We start from the raw sequence: 19,002 nt of genomic DNA on the forward strand, positions 1-19,002 counted from the left end.
TGCTACTCAGGTCCAGAAGCTAGGATATGCATATAATTTATAGATTTGGAGAGAAACCACCACAGTTTCCAAAACTGTTGAAATAATACCTGTGAGTATAACAGAACTGATATGGCAGGCGAAAACATGAGGAAAATCCATCCAGGAACTGCTATTGTTTTGAAATGACTCTTCCATTGAAAGCCTTTCCACCATACAAAGACTTATGACGCAGTTCACGATCTCTATGGCTTCCACAACATGTGGCTGGTCTTTAGGCATTGCTTCAGGCGTTTACTCTGAAAAATGAGGGAGAAACAGCACTTCATTGAGTAGACAGTGGAAATTTCAAGACATGAGTCCAGCGTGTGACCGGGAGCGCGCCTTTCTTGTTTCTCCTTTTCTAGTGACGAAGCTTTTGTCCGGTTGAAATATGATCGATTATTTATGACAAAAACAACCTGAGGATGGATTATAAACCTAGAAACATGTCAAACTATGAACTCTTATTGTACTTTAGATTTTTCGTCTGTTGTGACCGCGCTTTGTTCCAATGCATTACTGAACAAAAGGTTTTGAATATGAAGAGGGACTTTAACAAAACAAACCTCTGTAACATGGAGTCTTCGGAATGCAACCATATGAAAATGAAAGGTAAGTGATCAATTTTAATCGCTATTTCTGACTTGTTACTCCTCTTCTTGGCTGCTAACTGTTTTTAATGATTTGTCTGCTGAGCGCTGTTCTCAGATAATCGCAAGGTTTGCTTTCGCCGTAAAGCCTTTTTGAAATCTGACACAGCAGTTGGATTAACAAGAAATTAAGCTTTAAACTGGTGTATAACATTTGTATATTTTATGTTTATGAGAATTTCTGTTTTGTTGAGTTTCACGCTCTGCAATTTCACCGGATGTTGTTTGAAACAGTGTTTTAATGAACAAAGAGCGATAACAAAACAGAGGTTTTTGGAAATAAAGAGGGACTTGACCAAACAAAACTAACATTTATTGGGTAACTGGGAATTCTGTGAGTGTAACCATATGAAGATCAAAGTGATATATTTTATTGCTATTTCTGACTTTTGTTAGTCGTCTACTTGGCTAGTTACTGTTTGTAATGATTTGTCTGCTGGACGCTGTTCTCAGATAAATCGCATGGTTTGCTTTTGCCGTAAAGTATTTTTGAAATCTGACAGCAGTTGGATTAACAAGGAGTTATTTTTTAAACCGATGTATAACAATTGTATGTTTCATTAATTTTTATAATGAGTATTTCTGTTTTTGAATTAGGCGCTCTACAATATCACTGGATGTTGGCCAGATGGGACGGTAGCGTCCTGCACCCTCTCGAGAGGTCCGGATGAAAAGCGTGCCCAAAGTAAACTGCCTGTTACCCAGAAGCTAGGATATGCATATAATTGGTAGATTAGGATAGAAAACACTTAAGTTTCTAAAATGGTTAAAATGATGCATGCGAGTATGGCAGGCAAAACCCTGAGGACAAACCATCAAAAAAACATTTCAGCCTACCACTGTTTCCAATGGCTGTCAAGTTAATTATGAGGCTAAATCCTCCTAGATTGCAGATCCTAGATCCTACCACTAGATGTCAGTCTTTAGAGTTTCAGGAATTGGTTTTGGAAAAATAAGCTATAATTTGTAGTTTTTTTTAAGTGGCTCCCATTTTGGCTGTAGTGTTTTCATGCGCGTGGATGAGAGCGCGTTTTGTTGTTCATCTCCGGTAAAGACAATAACGACTCTCCATCTTAAATTTTATAGTTTATTTACATATTAGGGTACCTGAGGTTTGATTATAAACGTTGTTTGACTTGTTTGGAGAAGTTTATTGGTAACGTTTGGGATTAATTTTTTATGCATTTTGAAGGAGGGAAACCGGTGGATGATTGAATGAAGCGCGCCAGATAAAATAAGTTTCTGGGGATTTAAAAAAAGGACTTTATTGAACAAAATGACCATTTGTGATGTAGCTGGGACCTTTTGGAGTGCCAACAGAAGAAGATCTTCAAAGGTAAGGCATTTATTATATCGCTATTTCTGACTTCAACCTGCCGGGCCGGAAAATGTTTTTCATGCTATTGTATGCGGGGCGCTGTCCTCAGATAATCGCATGGTGTGCTTTCGCCGTAAAGCCTTTTTGAAATCTGACACAGCGGCTGGATTAACAATTAGTTGAGCTTCATTTTGATGTATGACACTTGCATTTTCATGAATGTTAAATATTACTATTTCTGTCATTTGAATTTCGCGCTCTGCAATTTCACCGAATGATGTCGAGGTGGGTCGCTAGCGGAACACCTGAGCCATTAAGGTTATTATTCCCAGACAACAGTTGGCCATACTTCATTATCTACACTTATTTGCAAAAACATGTCCGTGTTGAGATAAGGAGTTTATCTACAAGTAAGTGTTGAATCTGAGATTTCTAGTCTTGAGTCAATGAGGTTGACACAACAGTGTGGTGAGGTTTTCACCATGGCACTGTTCTGGAGGGACCAGAGAGAGCATTCTGTGTGGTGTAGAGTTGCAAGCCTAGAGATGATTACATCAGTTAGAAAGAAAAATGGTATGCAGATAATGAATCACAGTCCAGACAAATTAGCCTGACAGGAACAAGCGGTACCTGCGGCAGAGAATATAACATTCATTTCAATAGACCACATGATATTACGGAAATTGTACAGCAGTGTACAGAAGCCGTTGGTCTTCCATTAGCCATTTGTTATATTTCTCCACAGTTAGTGTAGCGTAGCCTAACTAGAATGAATCCCATAACTGCAACTGTAGGAGAGAGGACAGGCAGCCTAACTTCTTGGTGACAGGGGGGCAGTATTGAGTAGCTTGGATGAATAAGGTGCCCAGAGTAAACTGCCTGCTACTGTGTCTCAGATGCTAATATATGCATATTATTAGTAGTATTGGATAAAAACCACCCTGAAGTTTCTAAAACTGTTTGAATGATGTCTGTGAATAACAGAACTCATATGGCAGGCGAAAACCTGAGAAAAATCCAACCAGAAAGTGGGAAATCAGAGGTTTGTAGTTTTTCAAAGCTTGGCCTACACAATGTCTATGGACTCTAGTTGCACTTCCTACAGCTTACACTAGATGTCAACCGTCTTTCGAAACTTGTTTCAGGCTTCTGCTATAAAGGAGGGGGGGAATGGGAGCTGAATGAGTCAGTGGTCTGGCAGAGTGTCTCAGGCTCGTGACGCGCGCTCCCGACAGAGTTAGCTCTCGTTCCAGTGCTTTTCTTCAGACATGGGAATGCTCCGGTTGGAACCTTATTGATGATTTATGTTTAAAAAACATCCTAAAGATTGATTCCATACATCGTTTGACAAGTTTCTACGACCTGTAAGTGAACTTCTGAGTTTGTCTGGACGAAGTGCTCGCGTCTCATGAAGATGGATTACTGGGCTGAACACGCTAACAACAAGTGGCTATTTGGACATAAAGTCCATAATTTATGTAAAAAAGGCAAGTGAATATTTATAGTGTTATTTCTAACTTCTGTTGACTCCAACATGGCGGATATTTCTTTGGCTGGATTGGGTTCTGAGTGCCGTTCTCAGATTATACTTTTTCCGCAAAGTTTTTTTTAAATCCGACACAGCGGTTGCATTAACCTGTTACTCCTACCCCCTACTTTTTCGAACATTCTGTTAAAAATCGCCCAACATTTCAGCGCCCTGTTACTCAGGCCAGGAATATAGTATATGCATATGATTAGTATGTGTGGATAGAAAACACTCAGACGTTTAAAAAACTGGTTAAATCACGGCTGTGACTATAACAGAACATGCGTTTCATCGAAAAGTGCAGGAAAATCTGATCACTGAAAGTGGAAAAATATATCCATCCGCCGCTTCAACCCATTGTTATGGGCGAACGACATTAAATAGGGCTGAGGTTGCAGGATATTTTGGTTGAGAAATACACGGACAGTATTTCAAGACGGACCCCTATAGAAAACCCTTCGTCTCGTGATTAATTTGATTGCTTATTAACGTTTACTAATACCTAAAGTTGCATTACAAAAGCACTTTGAATTGTTTTGTGAAAGTTTATGAAGTTTATGAATTTGGCGCCCTGCACTTTCACTGGCTGTTGGCGGGGTGGGACGCTAGCATCCCACATATGCCAGAGAGGTTAACTGAGCGACTGCTGGAATGACCATGAGGATTCAGGCCTGACAGTAGAGGATTACACAGACTTCCTGTGACAGTACACAGAGCTCGCTGAGATTACATTCCCATTGCTTCCATATGCAGGATTTGGCCACCCAATCTGCCCAGCACAAGGACAAGGCACAGTATCAAAAAGGCTTTTGATAAGCATCTGAGTTAGCCACTCTGTGACTCGCAACATTCTCTTTGAATGAGGCAAATGATCCCAGTCCATTGAGAGAAATGGGCACTCTCTGTGGCTGAGCTCCTTGGTCTCACCCCCGCTGCTCAACACAGAGCATAGAGACGACCCTGGCAGCGCCACAAAGTGCCAGATTAATGCTGACTCTGGTGTGTGATTAAACCGGAGGGGAAGAAGAGGGAAGACAGAGAGGATTATACCAGGCAAAAGCAGTGCTCAATTTCAACTCCACTAAGATGATACAAAGAGAGAGAACGAGAGAGAGAAAGATAAAGCAGACGAGTAGAGAGGGAATGAAGATGAAGTATTTGAGCTGAGCTTTGGGCACAGAGAGAACAGAGTCTTGGATGAGTGTGACGGTGGAAAGACTCAAGAGTTGCTGAGGTAGAAGGGCCCAAGTCATATGCCTGGATCTCTGGATAAGCACTGACAGAGCAGTCAGCCACAACACAGGCCAAGTCCTGAAACCCAATCAACACTAAAAAGCAGTCGAATAGACCAGTCCCCCCACATGGAAAACCAAAAGTACCCTCATAACATTCATACAGGGTGGGAAATTAACACTTGAACAGACCAAATGCGGGTAGATTTTGGCATTGGCGGTAAGGTTGGGCGGTATCCAGATTGTCATACCGTCCAAGCGTTTTTTTGACGCACAAAACAATTTAGGCAACAGTGAACTTGATTCAGGAGGTGTGACGTAGAAGTCAGTCACTGGCCGCGGGCAGCATTTGGTTCTTTAACGCACACACATATTCTTCACTCCTCCCTGCTACCTCAGGACAGGGGATTGTCCAGTATGTCCTCCAGATGCGAGACAGGTTGGAACGGTACCGAGAGGAAGCTAGAGCAAACCTTCAGCAAGCCCAGAAGAGAGGCTATGACCAGCACGCTCGCCACAGAAAGTTTGAGCCAGGACAGAAAGTCCTGCTCCTCCTTCCCTCGTCTACCAGCAAGCTCCTTGCGCAATGGCAAGGACCGTACCTAATCGGGAGGAAGATGGGCCCAGTGACCTACGAGGTGCTGCACCCGGACAAGGGTAAGAAAAAGCAAATCTACCATGTGAACCTTCTCAAGGCCTGGGAGGAGAGAGAGGAACTCTCCAAAGGAAAGTCCTTTCTGGTCCGCAGAGTAGAAGAGGATGAGTCGGATGGGGTCACAGAGGCATGGAAAGAACGAGCAGAAGTCATACTGGCTCACCTGGAAGAAGACAAGCAAGATGAGCTGAAGCAGCTGTTTGGCAAGTATCCGGCCCTCTTCAGTCAGAGACCAGGAAGAACCAAAGTCCTAGAACACGTCATTCGTTTGAAACCTGGCCAGAACCCTGTCCGCCAGCATCCTTACCGTGTGCCTGAGAGGCTGGTGGTAGCCCTCAAGGAAGAGGTCCACACCATGATAGAGATGAATGTTGTCGAGCCATCTTCAAGTGAATGGAGCAGCCCTATTGTCATTGTCCCAAAGAAGGATGGCTCTTTGCGCGTCTGCATGGACTTCCGTAAGGTGAATGCCATCTCCCAGTTTGATGCCTATCCCATGCCCCGCATTGACGACTTACTGGAGAGAATAGGTAGAGCTCATTACATCACCACATTGGATCTCTGCAAAGGGTACTGGCAGGTGCCCCTGGATGAACAATCCAAGGCCTACACTGCATTCCGGACGCCAATGGGCCTGTTCCAGTTCAAGGTCATGCCGTTTGGCCTTCATGGGGCCCCTGCGACTTTCCAGAGGCTGATGGACAAGGTCCTCCAGGACTGTGACGATTACGGTGCTGCTTACTTGGATGACGTGGTGATCTACAGCCACTCCTGGGAGGAGCACATACAGCATCTTAGCAGAGTCCTGACGGAAGATTCATGAAGCAGGCCTCACGCTTAACCTCCTGAAGTGTGAGTGGGCGAAACAGGAGACAAAGTACCTGGGTTACCAGCTGGGTAAGGGTGAAGTTCGGCCTCAGGTGGAGAAAGTGGAGTCCATCAGGAATAGCCCTCAACCCAGAACCAAGAAACAGGTGAAGTCCTTCCTAGGTCTGGCAGGGTGGTACCGGAGATTCATTCCACAGTTTTCGACCATCGCTGTCCCTCTGACCAACCTCACTTCGAAGGGGGCCAGCAACCCTGTGAAGTGGACTGAGGAGTGTGAGGAAGCCTTCATGACACTGAAAAACCGACTGTGCTCATTCCCTGTTCTCCAGACCCCTGATTTTCAGAAGAGATTTCTCGTGCAGGTGGACGCTTCGGCTGTAGGAATTGGAGCTGTACTGGCCCAAGGGGAGCCAAGAGAAGAGCTTCCTGTGCTGTACCTGAGTCGGAAGCTGTTGCCCAGGGAAACCAGGTATTCTACAATCGAAAAGGAGTGCCTGGCTATAAAGTGGGCCCTAGATAGCCTCCGTTACTACCTTCTTGGGAGGGAATTTGACCTGCACACTGACCACAGAGCACTGACCTGGATCCAGACCATGAAGGACTGGACTTCTCGTGTGACCAGGTGGTATCTGGAGCTCCAGCCCTTCAGGTTCTGTGTCCGTCACAAGGCAGGAAAAGAGAACGTTACTGCGGACTACCTATCAAGGCTCCCGTACATGGTCGCTTCAGGAGAGGAGGAAGGTGGTAATGTGACGTAGAAGTCCGTCACTGGCCGCGGGCAGCATTTGGTTCTTTAACGCACACACATATTCTTCACTCCTCCCTGCGCCATTATAAGATAAGTTAACAATGTGGGTCGACACACAAATTAACTTCTGTCTTGGTGCATGCATTTCACACCTGTCAGTGTTCATATTTGAGAGATACAATAATTATTATACTTATCAATGTTGTGGATGAGCGCATTGTTTGTTTGTTCTGTTCCTCTCTCTCCATCTCTGTAGCTTCCGGGTATGCTGGAAAAGGACCCGAGCTAAGGGAATTGGGTTGGCTTTATAGTGCCTGTCCCAAATGGCTCATTAATGCATATGGGCATATTGAAAGATATTGTCAGTAGTGATGTAATGTTGTAAATGTTATGTTGTGATATTGTTTAAAACCGTGTTGCAATGTATATCCTTTAGTATGTTTAGTTCATGGAAAAGGTAGGTTTGTATTGTTAATTGATTAATTAATTAGGGTTAATTGTTCTGAGGGGAGGGGCTAGCCCTACAAAAGGAGCCTCTCTTTCAGTCATGGGGAGGTTTTTGTTTTGGATTGAGCTGTGGATGGGGCAGCATTGTTTTTAAGCTGTCCCATAAGGTAGACGTTGATGGCAGTACTGTTGTTTTCTTGTTCCGGAATCACTTGTAAATAAACACCTTTGCACAGAAGAACTTTTGCGGTTCCGCCATCTTTTTATTTTGATAGAGGTTAGGTTATCCAGTTTAGCCTTCTGGCCTACTCTACGTGACAGGAGGGGATTGAATGTCTCTGCTGTAACCAAGAAGCTTGATCTTGACATCTAGCAAACCAAATGCATTGCTGTGGCCCTGAGCTGGATATAATTTCACACATATTACATTTATTTTTAGTTATACTTAACTTAGTTAGCTAGAAGCAGTGGTGTTGCACCCGCGGCCCGACCCCAAAAAAAACTATCCATAGGCCAAAAAAAAGTTGGTCGAATTGACCAGAAAGGCTACCAAAGTGCAACTTTGTCCTCATGTTTCTTGGCTAGTTACATTGTTTTGTTCACATGCTAGGTTGTTTTTCAATATTAGTTAAGAGTTTACTGCAACGGTCTGCTGGTAGCGCAGACAGAGATGACCATCTCTGACAGACAAGGAGATCTGTTACTACAGTAATGAATGGCCCACCTCTTAAAGGGGCAGCTGAACATTTTTGTTTCACCTAATGACTCAAATATTTAGGGATAAATTGTGCTTGACTGAGCATTGAAAAAAAGAACAGTCCAAAAACCTTAGTAATTTACTGTCATTTCTTATCTTATCACAAGACTCAAAAAATTGAATTGTGCTCCTAAATGTATCTGTGCTACTAAATAACTTATGTACTCTTTGTAAAAAATGTCAGCGTTAGAGTCCTGAACTAATAATAATAAATAAAGCCGTATCACTCAGCATTTTGTGGCAAGGGCAGGCACTTTGTTGATTTTTGACATTCAAGTTGTAGAACTGTTTCACTTTAATTCAAATTATTTATTTTAACATGGTTAAAAGAATTCAGTGACAAAAATGAAAGCATTGAGCAATATGCTAAATTACTTCTTACTAGTAATACATTTTTTGTTTTAGAAATATTACAGGGCATGCTCATCAGTTACTTGTGATTTATGGTGTAATAATGCTAAAATATATTTTGTCTGGTAAAAAATCTTGAGTAACTGGTAGATTTTTGTATCTACCTGTTACAGTGGCTAATGGACAAAAAAAGTTAATTTCCCACCCTGTACATCATGTTATATCTGAACCTTTAAGTTTCACAAGCGAGTGAAGAGACAGTAAATAACTTGCCATTCTGTAGTGTAAACAAACTCAGTAACATGATATACCGGTAGCTGTGTGAGTATCAGAGCGCACGTGGGAGGTTGTCAGCATCTGCAACCGCAGCAGCAATGAGTCGACTCAAATCACTTCCTTTCCTTTGCTTAATCCTGTGTTTAATGAGAGCAGAATGAGATATACTGGGAAGGACAGGGTCTGGCCATTGTTAATGCAGTCAAAAATAACCCGGATTAAAATGCTGCCTTTTGTCTCCAAGCCTTGTGCTTTCACCAGTCAAGCACATGGAGAGAGAGAGAGGATGGATGAATAATTCATGAAGCAACCAACCCACAATATTCACACACACCCCACTGCCGTAATCAATATGCTTTATTGAATGCAAAAGCATACACACCCTCTTAAACATGCAAATTAACACAACTGCCCTGCATCTACAGGACTGAAAATTATGAGACAGAGCTCCTTCTAGTGGCTGAAGGATGCAACTCTGGGTGACATGCAAGGTAGGGGGCGGATAAAGGGGGAGGCGGATAGCCTAGTGGTTAGAGCGTTGGACTAGTAACCGAAAGGTTGCAAGATTGAACCCCCGAGCTGACACGGTCAAAATCTGTCGTTCTGCCCCTGAACAAAGCAGTTAACCAACTGTTCCTAGGCCATCATTGAAAATGCGAATTTGTTCTTAACTTGCCTAGTTAAATAAAGGGGGATACCTAGTTCATTATTAAACTGAGAGTAAACAGGATACATTAATTCATTAAGTTTAAATTAGTTAAAATCTCACAGCAGCCTCCAAAACTCTATTTTCAGTATGGTGTGACTTATTTGGGTTGTTGGGGCCTTTGCAGATATAGAAAAGTGGATTTGACTAATCCAATTTGATCCCTAATGCAAATCAGCTTAAATGTATCAGGGGTCATGGGCATGGGCAAATGTTATTAAATACAGTGCATTTGCAAAGTATTCAGACCCCTTGGCTTTATCCACGTTTTGTTACAATTACAGCTTTATTTACAAATGGATTGTACTCTGCTCTGTTCATCTTCCCTCGATCCTGACTAGTCTCCCAGTTCCTGCCGCTGAGAAACATCCCCACAGCATGCGGCTGCCACCACCATGCTTCACCATAGGGATGGTGCCAGGTTTCATCCAGAAGTGACGCTTGGTATTCAGGCCAAAAACAAAAAGATTTCAATCTTGGTTTCATCAGACCACAAAATGTTGTTTCTCATGTTCCGAGAGTCCTTTAGGTGCCCTTTGGCAAACTCCAAGTGGGCTGTCACGTGCTGTTTAGTGAAGAGTGGCTTCAGTCTGGCCACTCTACCATAAAGGCCTGATTGGTGGAGTGATGCAGAGATGGTTGCCCTTCTGGAAGGTTCTCGCATCTCCACAGAGGAGATGGTGACCAAGGCTCACCTCCCTGACCAAGGCTCTTCTCCCACGAATGCGCAGTTTGGCTGGGCGGGCCAGCTCTAGGAAGGGTCTTGGTGGTTCCAAACTTCTTCCATTTAAGAATGATGGAATTCACTGTGTTCTTGGGGGATCTTCAAAGCTGCAGAAATGCGTTGGTACCATTCCCTAGATCTGTGCCTCACACAATCCTGTCTCGGAGCGCTACAGGCAATTCCTTCAACCTCATGGCTTGGTTTTTGCTCGGACAACTATGGGACCTTACATAGACAGGTGTGTGCCTTTCCAAATCATGTCCAATCAATTGAATTTACCACAGGTGGACTCCAATCAAGTTGTAGCATGATCAATGGAAACAGGATGCACCTGAGATCAATTTCAAGTCTCATAGCAAAGGGTCTGAATACTTATGTAAATAAAATTCTAAAAACCTGTTTACGCTTTGTCATTACGGGGTATTGTGTGTAGATTGATGAGGGAGGAAAAAAACGACTAAATCCATTTTAGAATAAGGCTGGAAGTAATAAAATGTGGAAAAGGTCAAGAGGTCTGAATACTTCCCAAATGCACTGTACATGTGGCCCATTTGCTAATCAAGTATATGAAACCTGCTCTCGACTTGGACCTGCTGAACGGTTTATGGATTTGATAGACAAATCACCACTTCTGTGAATTCTGCAAAAGAGCGAGAGCCCAAAGCAAAGCCAAATAAGAGGCCATATTCCACACAAGCGCCATAAAAGTTCACTTGATCAGAAGAGCATTACGCTGAGTGAGCACTCTAAAGTCGTGTGGTTAGGGGGAATGAAAGCCTTGAGCTTCATATTGCCCTATCACAAAGATACCATTACCTTCAGCTTCAAATTGCAACGTAGGCTTTGGTTTTCATAACGCTGCAAAATAACTTCTTGTAAGGGCCGGATACAATGAATAAATAATAAAGAAATACCAAAATGGCATTGTGGGCCAACAGGGACAAGCTGAGTCAACTTGCCTGTGGGGGGAACGGGAGATGCAGAGGCCATTGATTCAGAAGAACTTGTGTCCGTCCCCACAGTGAATCACTTCCTTCAGGCAAAAATACATGTACGTGTACTACACACAAACCTCAAAAGGGTCAGAGATTGAGGCATCCATCTCACGTAGCCACGGTATCAAACGCAACATGTCATTGTACTTTCATTTAGGGAAACAATTGGCCTAGGCCTTTTACAACTGACAAACCATACAAAGGACTAACTGTCCAACACTAACAACCCCCAAAATGGCTAAAAGGAGGGCAATTCCACAGTACCAGAATGAATACAAAGTTAAACTTTACAACTATGCACAAGGAGTACTTAATGTGTTTAAGTTTTCTGTGGTCATTTATTTTAAGAACAGTGGAGATGCAAAGATTGTTAACATAATGACAGCACAGAAAGACAGTTTGTCTTACATTTTAAAGTAAAATAAAATCTGGAGTCTAAGCATCACCGTGGAATTACCCAGGAAGAACCGCCAAATCATCTTGCGGACTAAAGAAAAGGAGGAAATGGGCTTTGTTGCAAAATAATAACTTCCTTAGAATCAGCCATGGTGACATAACTCAGCCAGATGTGAAGGGATCAAATCCTATGAATAGACAAAACCATGTTCGACAGATAGTGCTGACTTTACTCCCATGGCCCAATGGTTTCACAAGACAATACTTTTACCCAACAGTGGCACTACAAGGATAGAACTGCATCATATAGCCTAGGCTTCAATTAGAATTTCTCCTGCTCGGTCAAGGAGAGAGTTGCACAGACAAATGCTTTCATACTTCCATTATATTGTGAGGGTTTACAAGGTAATAGCCTTTCAACACTTGGCTATGCATCCAGTTATAAAAAGGACACTTGGACATTTGAAAGTACAGACAGTGTGCACTTTGCAGGTTTGCGTTTCCAGCTGAAGAGGTTCATTGTGGATGTGACAGGTCTCGCTTTGCCCCTGTGCAGAGAGCTGAAAAAACAACTACTAGACGAGCCTTACACTCTCCCCATTCCCATCACATCTGATTCCATGCAAGACTGACTGACCTTCCCTTGGGTAAAGCAAAGCTCAATGGAAGCAGTAGAGACTGGATAGTTGTTGCAATTGTGGATGGATATACAGTATCTTCGTCAGACACAGAATAATAACATTCTCAACTCCTGGAACAATGCATCCCTAAATGGTCTTACAGAACTCGATAACATATACATAATGGCAATTACTTCTACAGTAGCTCAAAGCAGGACTTCGCTTACTAAATGTAATAATAGTTTCACCATATGAAGATCCTTACTGATAGGATTTAGTCAAGGCTGAAGGCCATTGACACATTGCAGGCCTAGATAGAGGCATAATGACTGTACGTACAGTACCAGTCAAAAGTTGACACCTATTAATTTACAGGTTTTATTTTATATTTTCTACATTGTAGAATAATAGTGAAGAAATCAAAACCACGAAATAACATCTGGAATCATGTAGTCACCAAAAAAGTATTAAACAAATCAAAAGATATTTTATATTTGAGAATCTTCAAAGTAGCCACCCTTTGCCTTGATGACAGCTTTGCACACTCTTGGCATTCTCTCAACCAGCTTCATGAGGTAGTCACCTGGAATGCATTTCAGTTAACAAGTGTGCCCGTTACCCCTGCCCAAATAAATGCTTCAGAGTTCAATTAACAGGCACATCTCAACATGAACTGTTCAGAGGAGACTGCATGAATCTGGCCTTCATAGTCGAATTGCTGCAAAGCGATACACCATCCCATCTGGTTTGCGCTTAGTGGGGATTATCATTTGTTTTTCAACAGGACAGTGACCCAACACACCTCCAGGCTGTGTAAGGGCTATTTGACCAAGGAGTGTGACGGAGTGCTGCATCAGATGACCTGGCCTCCACAATCACCTGACCTCAACCCATTTGAGATGTTTTGGGATGAGTTAGACCGCTGAGTGAAGGAAAAGCAGCCAACAAGTGCTCTGCATATGTGGAAACTCCTTCAAGACTGTTGGAAAAGCATTCCAGGTGAAGCATTCCATAGTTTGTTACACAAACATAATTCAAAGTTACCTTGCACACCAATTTTCTGTTGAGTGGGCTATGTTGTAAAAGACCATACTTGAAAATCACTCCAGGCTGAAATGTGGCATTGTTGTGGCTGCCATAGTGAGTTAATGGAGTCGAATTGCCACTGGATCACGGGTGGCAGAGATCATCGTTTAACAAGCATCTCGGACTCGGAGTCCAGGTCGCCATAGACGTGAACGGTCATTTTTGTTCCTTGCAGCTGTGCAGTACCGAAACGTGTTTTCCCCCATCCCTCTCTGTCTCAGAATAACGAAACACAATCCACGTTCGTAGTAGCACTGACTAGCTACACTTACCTAGAAATCAAGAAAACTAGCAAATACAAGCTGACTAACGGTACACCTAGAGCTGTCACTGATGATAGCAAGTTCTTGTATTTCCGCTACGATGTCGTAGTCAGGCACCGAGTTGACTAGCAGTGAACTAGTTAGCACGTTAGCTAACTAGCTAGCAAACACCCGCTAAATAAATCAGTTTGACTAACTAGCTGCCGTTATTACTTGACATACCAGTTGATAAAATAAACAATTTTATAATACTATGTGTCTTTTCCTACCTGAATGCTGGGTAAATATATTAATTGCTGGGTCCGGCACGTTAACGGCAGCAACCCTGCCTGGTGCCGTTCCGGTACTGCTGACTTCCCGGGGTCTCCTCCCTGCACTTCCCCTGTTCCCCTTGCCCGGGTGTTGTTGCGGTGGTGGCGGTTGGAGTCCTGTTGAAGCCCCCTCACCGACGCGGCCTACCTGTTGTCCCATCCCCGCAGTTCGGTGTAAAGATGTTCGGGACGAAGCTAGCCAATCCTGCACACTCCCGGTTCACATCCCCCAACTGTGGAGCGGCCTGTTCCGAATAGTCTTCCTCGACACCCTTTTATCCACCCGACGTCCTAGCTAGCTAGCTTATCTCGCTAACGTTAGCTCGATAGCTAGTATCGGTGAAACCCACCCACCTTGTCTCAAAAAATAAATCAAAAGTCACTGAAACTCTCTGCCAACGGTCCGTGGGATCTCGAGGCAGGAATGTTCAGTCCCCCACGTCCGAGTTTCTGCGAAATATGGACCCTTCAGGGTTGTTTCGCCGTGCTCCAGGCACTGCGCGCCCCTTCTGCAGCCGCCATCTTTACCGCAGAATAGAGTTTACTATTTAGGAAGAGGATTTCACCACACTCCCCAGGTCACATTGATCCATTACAAGTCCCCAACGTTACAAGGACCTCAGAGCCACTAGATGACGGACAGCCCGAGGACCAACCAATGATTATATACATCATTGATCCTCCACCCTATTGGAGAATGAGATTCCCTGGACCAACTATTACCATGGCACCCAGCATGATTGCATTGTTCATAACTTGTATGTGTGAAATAAAACCTCTGGAAAAACGAAATGTATATTGTTCAACGTTTAACATAAAGTATTGAAATATTGTCATAACATTGATCTACTGTTATTTGTGTTATAGCTATTTATCCCATAAAAACACATTTAAAAAGACAGCCTATGGCTATTTTCTTTTGGCAGCGACAGACAATATTCTTACTGTGTTTATGCCATCACCCCTGACATGACACAGTTTGTGCTTCATAAACGCTTGAAATGAAAAATACAGAAGTCACAATTCTAACCCAGGATTTTGTGACAAAGACCAACAATAGACTCTTTATCAAAGATTCATAGCTTAGTTTTGAAGCGGGCACCACCTGACAAACAATACCTAAAGCACTGCAATGGTAATAACATCAAGCATATCTCAGAACACCCATTTTCACAGAAATGTCTTAAACACCATAACTCCATCAATTGATCTCAAGAAAAATAGAGGAATGTCAATCTCTGTAAAAAAAATATATATATACATATCTGAACAAAAGATTCACTCTGGAGTAAAACAAAAAGTTATGTTCAAAATGATCAGAAGACATCACGAGAAGCTCAAAGGTTGTCTCAAATAAATGTTAAAAACACTGAAATAGTAAAACAAATAGTAATGTGTAGTAAACAGCACAGAAATGTCTCCCAATTGAAATACAGCCAGGCTGAAGTAGCCTTGCAATAAAATCTCTCAATAGGATACATATCAATGTACATTTTCCTCAGATAACACACAATTATAAGCGGTTCAGTTTAGATAATTACTTATCTACTGAGTAAAATGGAAAATGATGGATCATTTGGGATTATCAATTGACAATGTATTGTCAGTGTGGGAATTTAGACATTTTACATTTCACCGCCATCTGCTGGATGAGATTACAAATGTAAATCTCCAAAATCTTAAATGCCCGAAAGAAAAATAAACAGTTGATTCGTAGTGTTCGTACCCCGTGACTTTTCCCTTTTTTTTTACGTTACAGCCTTATTCTAAAATTAATGAAATAAAACAATTTCGTCATCAATCTGCATACAATACCCCATAATGACAAAGCAAAACCGTTTTTTTATACATTTTTGCAAAAGTATTAAAAATAAAAACATAAATACCTTATTTACATAAGTATTCAGATCCTTTGCTATGAGACTCGAAATTGAGCTCAGGTGCATACTGTTTCCAATGATCATTCTTGAGATGTTTCTTCAACTTGATTGGAGTCCACCTGTGGTAAATTCAATTGATTGGACGTGTAATCTTTTATATTTTTTGGATATGATTTGGAAAGGGACACACCTGTCTATATAAGGTCCCACAGTTGACAGTGCCTGTCAAAGCAAAAACCAAGCCATGAGGTCGAAGGAATTGTCCGTGGAGCTCCGAGACGGGATTGTGGTGAGGCACAGATCTGGGGAAGGGTACCAAAAAATATCTGAGCATTGAAGGTCTCCAAGAACACAACAGCTCCATCATTCTTAAATGGAAGAAGTTTGGAACCACGAAGACTTTTCCTGGAGCTGACTGCCCGGCCAAACTGAGCAATCAGGGGGAAAAGGCCTTGGTCAGGGAGGTGACCAAGAACCCCATGTTCACTCTGACAGCGCTTCAGAGTTCCTCTGTGGAAATAGGAGAACCTTTCAGAAGGACAGCAATCTCTGCAGCATTCCACCAATCAGGCCTTTATGGTAGATTGTAACATCCAGCTGCAACAACAGTTTCCACCAATTCAAGCTCAGGTGTGGAATGAATTACTGCTTTGTATAGAATCCCTTTCAATATTGCTTTTGAATAAATATGCATTCTTTATTAGCATTAAATTAATCTGATCATGTGCATAAGGCTTTACATCTGACAAAACATTAATTCATAGTGACATTCATAGTAGTCCTACCAGTAATAACGTTGCAAAAAAAGCTACATTTTGTTGAATAATCCCTCAACATGATTGAAAACACCCTGGGCACCAGTAGACAGAAAATATAGAGACTGAACATAAAACATTCACAAACATTCTCTAACTAGATTATTTGCTAAATATACTACTGCATGTTTGAAAATAGGTAAACTTTTAAGCAAAGCTGCCATTTCACGATTTACCATATTGGCCTTGAAAGTGCATTTGAAATGAAAGAGTATAGTAATTTCCCCCAGCTAAAAGGAATGATAAAACTATAAAGGGTACCAGCTAGCCTAGCGGTTAAGAGCATTGCCCCAGTAACCGAAAGGTTAATTCGGTGAAAAATCTGTCTGTGCCATTGAGCAAGACACTTAACCATACTTGCTCATCTACGTCACCCTAGATAAGAGCCTCTACTCAAGTATAAAGTAAATTAAAATACAAGGCTACATTTTATATTTTTCAATATGTGCAGTGATGTTTTCCTCCGGATAGGGGGCAGTAGCGCGGTACATACCACTCCTGGGAGTAGAGGAAGCTGGTGACCCATTAATGCTTAGTGCAACAATAACGCAACACTCACCCTTAGGAATTCACAATATACATAGTAATACAGCCAGTCATTTACCACCACGTTCCAGGTGTGGTAGTAATTGTCAAAGGGTGTCGAGTTCCACCAATCCTGTGAAGCAAAATCTGTATAAAAAAGAACAGTAAAGAAGATGGCCAGCTAAACTATATAAAGTATCCAAATTCAGATAATTCTGTCTGTCCATGTATGCTGAGGTGTCATTGAGGCAGTGTAGTGAGCACTGGCACTAGTGTCCTGCAGATCTGGTCAGTGATGGAGTAAATGAGTAATATGATCGAGTAAAGGTGTCTGCCAGTGTAACTTGTAAAATATCTCGACAGCAAACTGTAGCATACCAGCAAATGCGTTGAGCCAGCAGTGCAGGAAGGCTTAGAAGAGAACCATAACTTATAGAGAAAGGAAAACGCACAGAAATGACTTATGATTTCCTTCCTTCAATTCCTTAAACTATTGCTCTAGCAATATGGAGGTAGTTAATATAATTGTCCATTTGAATGACGCAGTACCCCAGGGGTTCCCAAACTTTGTCACCCAGGCCCCCCTTCCAGCATTGGGGAACAACATCCTTGACTCGCTTGGGAAAGTCTATGTTTTCTATTTCTTTGTTTTTTGGAGGCAGCGAGAGAGGAATGGCGACGATACGAGGAGTTAGAACAACAACGGAAGCCCGAGAGGCATCTCCCCCAAATTGTTTTGGGGGGAACACGGGGAGATTGGCGGAGTCAGGGTTTAGACCTGAGCTAACTCCCCGTGCTTATGCAGTGATGCCCGGTGCGCTCTGTGCCAGCTCCCTGCAGTTGCTGTGCTAGAGGTTGCATTCAGCCAGGGCGGATTGTGCCAGCTCAGCGCTCCTGGTCTCCAGTGCGTCTCTTCGTTCTAGAATATCCTGCACCAGCTCTATGCACAGTATCCCCAGTTCGCCAGCACAACCCAGTGTGGCCTGTACCAGCTCCCTGCACTTGCCGTGCTACCGGGGGTATTCAGCCAGGACGCGTTGTTTCAGCTCTACGCTCCAGACCTCCAGTGCGCCTCCACGGCCCAGCATATCCTGAGCCGGCTCTACGCACTATGCCTCTAGTGCGCCTTCATAGCCCAGTGCATCCTGTGCCAGCTCTCCACACTCACCGAGCTAAAGTGCGTATCTAGCCAGGACGCGTTGTGGCAGCTCCACGCACCAGGCTTCCAGTATGTCTCCTCAGTCCGGTGAGACCTGTTCCGGCTCCATGTACGAAGCCTCCAGTGATCCATGGCACGAAGTCTCCAGTGATGATCCATGGCACGAAGCCTCCAGTGACGGTCCCCAGTCCGGAGCCTGCAGCGATGGTCCCCAGTCAAGAGCCTGCAGCGACGATCTACGGTCCGGAGGTCTCGGCGACGATCCCTGCATCAGAGGCGCCACTGAAGTGGGGGAGCCTCAAGTGGAGCGGGGTCTGCGTTCCGCACCCTCCACCGACAGTAGATGCCCACCCGGACCCTCCCCTATAGGGTTCAGGTTTGCGGCCAGAGTCCGCCCTGACCTTAGAGATCCTTATTATTCTCTATGTTTGGTTAGGTCAGGGTGGGAAAGTCTATGTTTTCTATTTCTTTGTCTTTGCCGAGTGAGGTTCCCTATCAGAGGCAGCTGTCTATCGTTGTCTCTGATTGGGGATCATATAGTTGTCATTTTCCTTTTGGATTTTGTGGGATATTGTTTTCTGTTTAGTGTTTTTTCCTGACAGAACTGTGCACTTTTGTTTTTTGTCTTTGTTATTTTACTTGGTGTCATCAATAAAAATACGATGAACGCCTACAACGCTGCGCCTTGGTCTCCTTCTCCCAACGAGAGCC

At 43.2% G+C, this 19,002-nt stretch overlaps 1 protein-coding gene across 1 annotated transcript in view; it reads right to left on the bottom strand.

Moving 5' to 3' along the window:
* The window catches only part of LOC124037779 (tyrosine-protein kinase ABL2-like), a 44,692-nt gene extending 30,166 nt beyond the window's left edge, over positions 1–14,526 (bottom strand). The window contains exon 1 of the mRNA XM_046352823.1: positions 13,871–14,526. Coding sequence (XP_046208779.1) covers positions 13,871–14,072 — 202 coding nt within the window. The 5' untranslated portion in view covers positions 14,073–14,526. The remainder of the gene's footprint in view (positions 1–13,870) is intronic.
* Between the last annotated feature and the right edge of the window lie 4,476 nt (positions 14,527–19,002).

Source organism: Oncorhynchus gorbuscha, linkage group LG06, assembly GCF_021184085.1.
Source record: "Oncorhynchus gorbuscha isolate QuinsamMale2020 ecotype Even-year linkage group LG06, OgorEven_v1.0, whole genome shotgun sequence".
NCBI lineage: Eukaryota > Metazoa > Chordata > Actinopteri > Salmoniformes > Salmonidae > Oncorhynchus > Oncorhynchus gorbuscha.